A 10,073-nucleotide genomic window follows, 5' to 3' on the forward strand; every position below is an offset into this window, starting at 1 on the left:
CGCTCTGTACTTCTCCCTACGTCCGTGTACACAGCGGCTTTTTAAAAAGTCATAAATTTTACGTTTTGAAGCCGATACCGATAATTTCCGATGTTACATTTTAAAGCATTTACCGGCCGATAATATCGGCAGTCCGATATTATCGGACATCACTAGTCCCCACATTGTATAAGTGTATTTAACGCAGTGTCCGGTAGCTAGCCTTCTTGCGACTTATAAGATATGCAAACTTATTAATAGACTGATTGCTTATTTGTGTGTGTGTTTCCCAGGCGACGCTTCAATACTGCATCGTCAAGCCCATCATGGCGGCCATCACCATCCTCCTGCAGGCCTACGGAAAATACCACGACGGAGATTTTAAGTGAGCCGGCGTCGCATTCGCCATACAATGCATATAAATGATCGTGGCGTACGTGAGGAGAGGTTACAGCTGGAGATGCTTGATAGATCACCAATCTCCCCATAAGCTCTCGAGTCAAGTCCCATCCTGCCAGTGTCTTCTCTTTATATTCCCACTTAGTCCGTCTTTCTGCCAGCTGTGTTTACCTCTAAAAACTTCAGCAGTATGAGCTTTGTACCACCCACCTCTTAACGCCAGTTTGTAAGATAGAAAGACTATGTTTAAGTGGAGAATGTCAGATTATTTTCTCCTAAACGGCGTGATGATTCAGATTGCTTACTGAGCCTCAGAAGTCATTAGTCTCTACAGTTCTCAGAGAGGTCCTTTGGAACCTGGAAGGCAGGCTGACAATTAGATAAACACAAACGATTTGATCAGATGCAAGCAGGAATGAGAAATGTGAACAGACTATTAGCTGCTTGGTGAAACACTAACAGCTGGGATGTGTGGCTGCATTTACTCAATGGCTCTACAAATACAACAATCCCTTATGAGACTCTGATTGGATTTTAAAATGAAATAATGGAAATATAAAGAATCTGTTCCAGGGTCAATCTGTCGCTATGGTAGAGCTGTTAATAACTGTACAGGAAATGTTGTATGGAACATTGCATCCAAGCTACGTTCCACAAAACACACGCATGCAAATTTGTCGTGTTAGAGCAGGGGTGTCCAAAGTGCGGCCCGGGGGCCATTTGCGGCCCGCAGCTAATTGTTTACCGGCCCGTCACACATTCTGCAAAAATTTCAAAATTGATAATATTGCAAAAATTTCAAAAAACATTTTAAAAAAGTGGAATGAGGTGAAATCTAACAAGAAAAAGTTGCAATGTTGACACAAAGCTGCCATGCAGGCTGTCTTTTTTCTTTTGTCTTTGTTTATTTTTCTTTTTTTTGCCATTGCTAAAAAAAATTTTAAAAAAAAGACTAAAAATCTATGTTATAATGAATTATTACTTCAAAAAATATCACTTTAAAATGTTTTATGTGGGAAAAATATTGCATATATTGTGTGGTTGCCATAAAAAAAACATCAAAGTTTTATTTGACAAAAGAGAATAATACAAACACAATAATAGTTCAAACGTAAAATCGACAGATATATCTGAAGTTGATCTCGTAATTTAAGTGTTAAAAGTAAAAAAAAAACTAATAAAAATGTATCACTTTATGAGTGGGGGACCTTTTGGATCCCAAATATATTTAGTAGGATTTTATTTAACATTTCACTGTGTTTACTCAAAAATATTAAAGAATTAAAATCAATGGTGTCCTGCATTATTGATCTTTTAGGGCTCTAATTACTATATACTGCATATTTCAGTTTTACTATAAAAAACAAAGTTGTCTTTGACAGAAAAGGCATAAAACCTTTTTTTTTTTTTTTTACTTTTATCAACCTGAAGTTGATATAGAGATTTACTGTAAGTGTTAAATAAAAAACAATAATAATTTGACTTATTTTTTACATTTTAATGACCTGGACCCTTTATGGTCCCCGGGAGCCCTAAATGTTAAAAAAAAAAAAATAATCCATATATTTTGTTAAGGTTTGAAAATGAAAAATATCAAAATGGCCCCCACATGCTTAAATTTTTCCATGTACGGCCCTCAGTGGAAAAAGTTTGGACACCCCTGTGTTAGATGAATTAATTTCAGAGGGGACAATGCAATTTCATAAAACACATGACTACAAATGGTTTAAAAAAAAAGAAGCCAGAATTAGCCAGAAGGCTAGTTTTCATCTATAGTCCCCTGGCCATGATGTAAAAAAAAGGCAGTCAAATTACAATTTAAAAGAAAAAGAACAGAAAGACAGAGAAAAAGAATAAAAGCACACTGCAAAAAGTCAGTGTTCAAAAACAAGAATAAAAAATACAAAAATTTGAGACAAGTAGGGATGATACTCGAAACCGGTTTTCCCGGTTGTTTGATAAGAAAAGAACCGAGTCCTCGGACTCGAATCCCTTTTTGAGAACCGGTACCCGTTATCGAGACCACTATAATAAAGAAAAAGAGTTGATTCTTTATTCGAATCCCGTCCCGACCAGAAATGCTCCGTGGGACATCACAAGAAATGACGTCACGTAGCTCAGTCATTAGGCGCAGATAGCGAAAGCAGGAAAACAATGGACGGGAAAAAGCGCTCCAAGGTGTAATAAAGTTCAAAACAAAAGCTATAATCCATCGAATAACTTTACTGAGAGATTTGAGCAGGGTACAAACACATGACGAACACTTTTACGACCAACCGGAAACATAGCAACCAGGCTAGCAACGCACCTCCTTTACGGCAGCTGTCGCAACGTTCTTAAAACAACCGCAGCACAAACATATATATACAACATATCTCCCTTTTTTAACTTTTGTTTTTCTCTCCTTGTAAACAAAACAAAATCACACTGTAGATGTGTTGTCTGTCTAATTATAAATAATACAGACGAGGCGTGTTGGCTGAGTTCTTGACATTTACTTTCACAGCGTGGCAACATGCAACACTTTTCGGGGCTACCGCGTATGCTCGTCACTCCCGTTGCATGCTGGGTAGTGTAGTTGTTATATTCTCTAGCTCATAACATCTTTCCCCCTATAAAGAAATAATGTTAACTCAATAAAGTGTTATTTCTTTTTTTAGCTTTAACTTTTCATTTTTTAGCATTGTAACCACATTTGCAAACAACTTTTCTCTTCCTAGAATTTTCTTTCAATAAAGAAATAAAGTGCAAAAATGTCAAAGCATCATAACAAACAGTTATGTCAAATAGCAGCAGAAGTGCACTTTTTGGAGAGCTGTATTATTTTCAGTTTTGTGCCCAAGGTACTGATTTTATTTAAAGGCCTACTGAAATGAATTTTTTTTATTTAAACGGGGATAGCAGATCTATTCTATGTGTCATACTTGATCATTTCGCGATATTGCCATATTTTTGCTGAAAGGATTTAGTATAGAACAACGACGATAAAGATTGCAACTTTTGGTATCTGATAAAAAAAAGGCTTGCCCCTACCGGAAGTAGCGTGACGTAGTCAGTTGAACATATACGCAAAGTTCCCTATTGTTTACAATGATGGCCGCATGAAGTGAGAGAGATTCGGACCGAGAAAGCGACAATTTCCCCATTAATTTGAGCGAGGATGAAAGATTTGTGGATGAGTAAAGTGCAAGTGAAGGACTAGTGGGGAGTTGAAGCTATTCAGATAGGGAAGATGCTGTGAGAGGCGGGGGTGACCTGATATTCAGCTGGGAATGACTACAACAGTAAATAAACACAAGACATATATATACTCTATTAGCCACAACACAACCAGGCTTATATTTAATATGCCACAAATTAATCCTGCATAAAAACACATACGTGTTTGTTATGCTAGCTCCTAGCTCCTCTGCTAGCTCCTAGCTCCATAGAACACGCCAATACAATTCAAACACCTGATCAACACACACAATCACTCAGCCCAAAAGACCGTTCACCTAACCCAAGGTTCATAAAGTTTATATATTTTAAAAAAGTTACGTACACACGCAAAAAAAAGTTGCGCACATACGGTCAAGCGATCAAATGTTTAGAAGCCAAAGCTGCATACTCACAGTAGCACGTCTGCGTCTTTGTCATCCAAATCAAAGTAATCCTGGTAAGAGTCTGTGTTGTCCCAGTTCTCTACAGGCGTCTGTGTATCGAAGTCAAAAGTCCTCCTGGTTAGAGTCTCTGTTATCCGAGTTCTTCCATCTTGACTGCATCTTTCGGGAATGTAAACAAAGAAGCGCCGGCTGTGTACTGTTGTTGCTGACTACGTTCGAAAAATACGTCCATTTCGCACCGACAACTTTCTTCTTTGCTTGCTCAGCTTCTTTCTCCATAATGCAAAGAACATGATTGCAACAGATTCACGAACACAGATGTCCAGAATACTGTGGAATTATGAAATGAAAACAGAGCTTTTTCGTATTGGCTTCAATGTGGAAGGCATACCCGTGTTCCCCGGGCTACGTCACGCGCATACGTCATCCTCAGAGGCGTTTCGAACCGGAAGTTTAGCGGCAAATTTAAAATGTCACTTTATAAGTTAACCCGGCCGTATTGGCATGTGTTATAATGTTAAGATTTCATCATTGATATATAAACTATCAGACTGCGTGGTCGGTAGTAGTGGGTTTCAGTAGGCCTTTAACACTATATTATTATTTATACACCTATAGTGATCACAGAGACAGGTTGTTTTTGTGTTACTGTATATATTTGTTTCTCTGAAAAATCCCACTTAATATACTTTGGGTAACAACAGTCAATATATTTTTTTTTTATTTTTTTTTTTTAGGTGAGTAACAGTCAATATTTATTTATTTGATTTTATTTTTTTATTATATAATAAAAGTGAGCTTTTGTTAAACCAAATATTGTGTGTTTTTTCCCATACACAACAACCTATCTGGACTCGATAAGAGAATCGATAAGGAATCGGTTCGATAAGAGGATTCGATAATAGGCTCGAACTCGATAATTCCTTATCAAACATCATCCCTATCCACAAGTACCCATATCCGCAGCAGGTCTCCAAGGTGATATGTACACATATACACATTGGCCCCCCCAGACACATTTTTTCTCTCAATGTGGCCCCCGGGTCAAAATATTTGCCCAGACCGGGACTATCATAACAAAAGCATGATTGTTGCAGCAAATCTAACCAAGCATGAACGCCAGTCCTCTTATTTAATATGTCATTGACATTAGGGACGTTCAAAGGTTAGTAAATAATGGTGTTTTCTCCCCTTGTGTGCAGCGTGAACGGTGGCTACCTGTACATCACCATCATCTACAACTTCTCCGTCAGCCTGGCGCTCTACGCCCTCTTCCTCTTCTTCTTCGCCACCAGCGACCTCCTCAGGCCGTACGAGCCCGTGCTCAAGTTCCTCACCATCAAGTCCGTCATCTTCTTATCCTTCTGGCAAGGTAAGGCGTCCGCTCTTGCCTTTCCCTATTGGAAATGACATCGCACGTGACTGTGCGGCGTCCTTTTCAGGAATGGTTCTCGCCATCCTGGAGCGCTGCGGCGTCATCCCCAAGGCGCTCTACATCGACGGACACGAGGTGGGCGCCGGCACGGTGGCGGCGGGCTGGCAGAACTTCATCATTTGCATCGAGATGTTCTTTGCCGCCATCGCCCTGCGATACGCCTTCACGTGCACCGTCTACCAGGAGAAGAAGAACGACGTGCCAGGTGAGACGCGTCTTCCCTCTCTCCTATACGCGTGAAATGAAATGTGTATACACGTTAAGAGTAGTCAGTGTACAGTTTGTATGGCAGTCAGTGTTTCCCATAAACTGCCCAGATACTTGTGGCGGTGGGGGCGTGGCTATGGGCGTGGTCACATGACATCATCGAGTAATTTGCATAATTTACTACAATGATATGATTTTCTCTAAAAAGGCTCAAAAAATGTATACTTACTAATTAATAATAACAGTTTTGTTTTAAACGTCCGTCCATCCATCTTACAATATAATTACAACACTTTATGTACATATTTATATACAGATTTGAACAATAAGTTATTCACTGAAATATATTTCTTAATTGTGGTTCTTACAAAAAATATATCTTATAAAATATAAAAGCTAAAATTCTCAATTTATTTCATCCATCCATTCATTCATTCTTAAAGTAATCTTACTTATCTCATCATATGAAATATGACCTACTTCACCAATTATTATTATTAAATTCTTACTATTATTTATTTATTTATTTTTATTGTGATTACTTATGGAGTTTATTGTGAAAAAATTGTGAACAGGAAGTGAACAAAAATTTTGCAACTGTTATGTAAAGAAAAGGGGTAGGATTAAATAAGCTCTGCTTCTTCCGACTCCTTTTCGAACATGTTGAAAAGAAACTGGAAATTGTGATGTATCATGTTGTATGCTTGCATGTTCGAAATAAACTCAAACTCAAACTCAAAATGTCTCATAAAGCTCTGCCCCTTTAATTAGTACATACTAAATAATGTAACTTTAGCCTACTGCTACAACCATATTATTTACCAGCAACATAAAGTGAAACAGAGGCAGAGGTGTCCTGCCACAGTCAGTAACAAATAAACAGGAAACAGTAGTGGTGGTAGATAGACACAGAGCTTCATCAAACATCTGATCCACTGAACAAAGAGCTCCAAAAATCTTGAACTTTAGACTGCCATCAGTTTTACTCCCTACACTTAACCATGTGTTTCCTACTGCCTGCAGACTTTGCACCCTTTGTTATATACACATGTTGTGTTTCTAATAGAAATACATTTAATAAAGTCAAATACAATTAAGGCAACAAGAGAAGTATCCTACACTTCTCTTTTGTAAAGTAAATCCGAACAGCCGATATGGGCATCTACATCAACTATATCAGGGGTCGGCAACCCGCGGCTCCGGAGCCGCATGTGGCTCTTTGACCACTCTGATGCGGCTCAGCTACATACTTGCCAACCCCCCCGATTTTCCCGGGAGACTTGTGGATCTCAGGGTGTCTTATAGATAACTCCCAGGGAAAATATAATCCTATTTACACTCTAATTACTAAAGAAAGGGAGTGCCCTAATTGCACTGCAGTAATTGTCCTCTATAGCATTTACAAACAGTGTGCCAGCCCAGCCACATGTTCTTTGTTGCTTTTACTTGCACATATAGGAGACAGCAAAGCATACTTACTCATCAGCCACACAGCTTACACTGACGGTAGCCGTATCAAACAACTTTAACATTGTTACGTTACAAATATGCGCCACACTGTGAACCCACACCAAAAAAGAATGAAAAACACATTCTGGAGAACATCCCACCGTAACACAACATAAACACAACACAACCAATACCCAGAATCCCATGCAGCCCTAACTCTTCCGGTCTACATTATACACCCCCGCTACCACCAAATCCCCCCACACATCAACGCCCCCCCCCCCCCCCCCCTCTCCGTGCGTTGGTTGAGCGGAAGAGTTAGGGCTGCATGGGATTCTGGGTATTGGTACCGTCAGTGTAAGATGTGTGGCTGCTGAGGTAGTACGCCTTGCTGTCACTTACGTGAGCAAGCTGAAACTGCATTCTACATGTGGTCGAGCAGGTACACTGTTAGGGCAGGCTGTAGAGGGCGCCAAAAACAGTGTCATCACGCCCTGATATTCGGGAGTCTCCCTGGGAAAATGAGAGGGTTGGCAAGTATGACGCTATCGCGCCATTTATTCAAAACTCGCGGGCCGCTCTAACATCAAATTTCCACATTAAAGTGCGTGCCGTTGCGTGTGTCGGAGACCCCTGTTTAACATACCACAAAGTATTTTAAGTTTTGTATGCGGTGTTTTTCATTTTAAATTTAAAAAATTTTTTTGTGGCTCCCATTATTTTCTTTAATTTGTGAAACTTGCCACAATGGCTCTTTGAATGGTAAAGGTTGCCGAACCCTGAACTATATGATTTGCCTGAGAAGCTGGAGAGGACAAAAAAAATAAAAAATTAAAAAAATAAAAAAAAATTTTATTTTTTTTTTTAAATTTGTGGCGGACGTAATTCTTTCGTGGCGGGCCGCCACAAATAAATGAATGTGTGGGAAACCCTGCATATATTATTCTGCTCTCCCTAAATGTTGGAATTTCGCTTGACAGATGGGTAAAAAGTCATTTTAAATTAGAGATTTAAAAAAATCTTGTGGTTGTTTAGTCATAGTCTCCACAATGAAGTTACTGTAAAACTAAGCACACAAAGGAAAGTGCATTATTATACACATGAAGTACACATTATTATATATATTATTATACTGTCGTCCTACAACGTGACATCATCTCGTCCCCCAGCCGGGAACATGCCGCCGATGCAGAGCATCTCCAGCGGCCTGAAGGAGACCATCAACCCCAACGACATGGTCCAGGACGCCATCCACAACTTCTCCCCCGCCTACCAGCAGTACACCCAGCAGTCCATGCAGGAGGTGGTCCCGCCCTCCTGCCCCAACGGGAAAGCCGGCGCTTTTAAGTCCCGCAAGCCGGACAAAGTCCTGTTGATCACGTCCGACGACGAGTTCTAGGACGTCGGGTGCAGGTGCGTGTGTCCTCGCCTCGCTGCCACATATCTCCACAGCGCCTCTCAGAGGACCAAAAAAAAACTGTTCAATTAGTATTGTCTTAATGAACATTTATTTACAATAGTTTTGAACATATCAGTCAACCAAGGTTTCTCTATTTTGGCTTTATTATAAACACAGAAAAATACCTCTGTGGTATCTGACAAGCCAAACAAGCAAAGACTACCAGATGACGGCAAAGGCTTGGATCGCCATCTAGTGGACATTTGCCATTTTTGACACATTTGTTTTCAAATCATGGAGGAATTTCTCAAAAGACAAACTTGTTTTGGAGCAGGTACTTCAAACTGCAGCATCCTTTGTCTGTATTTTATGTCAACATCAAATGGACCCAACCCTTCAAAGGAGCAGTTGATTGGTCTTTCTCACTACTTTGAGTCACCTCTGCACTATTATTATCACTATTTATAATTCCCTTTTAATTATGCACAGAATTCGTTCATGTAATTCTAATATTTAAATCTTTTTTGCCTTCGGGAAAATGTCAAATGTAGTAACTTAACACCTTTGTACGTACAATTACATATACTGTAGTGCTCATTTGTGCCAATGATCGCTGGTTTAACAGGAGAGCAAAAATGACCAGCATATTGAGGTGTTTGGATTTGAATTCATGCAGAAATAAAAACGTGTGTGTGTGTGTGGCTGTTAAATTGAAGTGAGTCCATGTGTGTGACATTTCCAACGAGGAGGAAGCTTTATTTGCAAGTACAAAAAAAAAAAAAAAAAAGACACAGCAAGACCCATTGTCATGGAATAATTTAGAAGAGTGGGGCTGAAAAAAAAATCACTCATTCATACACGTGGACGGAAAGGAAGCGAAAGTTGAGAAAAAATAATTTAGGCATTTTTAATACAGTTAAACATGTGACTGAAATAAATATGCATGAGCAGCGTAATGGCATTTTGCCCATAAACATAACAAAGAACCAATGCATATTATTTGTTACAACTACATTTTCTGGTGATAAACCTATTTTATTCAAACCTAAAAATCCTACACATTTAAAAAAGAAAGTGTGTGTAGCTTGTCTGGCTGGTTTAGCTTGGGTTTGGACAACCTTTTATTTACCAGGGAACCTTTGCAACCTCATTTTCTACCCGTGGCTCATGTCAGAATGTCGACGGGAGGACGGACAGGATCAAATACGCAACACAGGTAAAATATTTATCTTTATTTTATGTTCAAATAAAACGTCACCTGGAGAAAGTGTTTTATTTTGGCACAAGAAAATGTTTAAATATTAAGTCAACAATGCATGTTGTAGTTGTACTTAGTTTTTTGTTTCTCTTCCTCTCAAAATGTAGCAGCTACTGGAATTATTTTCAGGTAAATTGCCTGTACATAAAATCATTATTATTTTATCATTATATATTATATCAAGTTTCTCGTGCGCACGAGATAGTTTTTTGTGCCCACGAGATACATGTCTAAAAAAAATAAAATTTAAAAATTAATACTTTTTTATTTATTTTTTTTATAACTTTTTAAAAAGTTTCTCCTGCGCATGAGATACATGTCTAAAAACAAAACAAAAAAAAT

At 38.8% G+C, this 10,073-nt stretch overlaps 1 protein-coding gene across 1 annotated transcript in view; it reads left to right on the forward strand.

The window, feature by feature from the left end:
- Positions 1–9,183, forward strand: part of tmem184a (transmembrane protein 184a) — a 41,251-nt gene extending 32,068 nt beyond the window's left edge. Inside the window, exons 6-9 of the mRNA XM_062049957.1 lie at positions 273–364; positions 5,186–5,355; positions 5,426–5,623; positions 8,244–9,183. Of these exons, the coding sequence (XP_061905941.1) occupies positions 273–364; positions 5,186–5,355; positions 5,426–5,623; positions 8,244–8,473 (690 nt within the window). The 3' untranslated portion in view covers positions 8,474–9,183. The remainder of the gene's footprint in view (positions 1–272; positions 365–5,185; positions 5,356–5,425; positions 5,624–8,243) is intronic.
- The last annotated feature ends 890 nt before the right edge of the window (positions 9,184–10,073 follow it).

This window comes from Entelurus aequoreus, linkage group LG06 (assembly GCF_033978785.1).
Source record: "Entelurus aequoreus isolate RoL-2023_Sb linkage group LG06, RoL_Eaeq_v1.1, whole genome shotgun sequence".
In the NCBI taxonomy this organism is placed as follows: Eukaryota; Metazoa; Chordata; class Actinopteri; order Syngnathiformes; family Syngnathidae; genus Entelurus; species Entelurus aequoreus.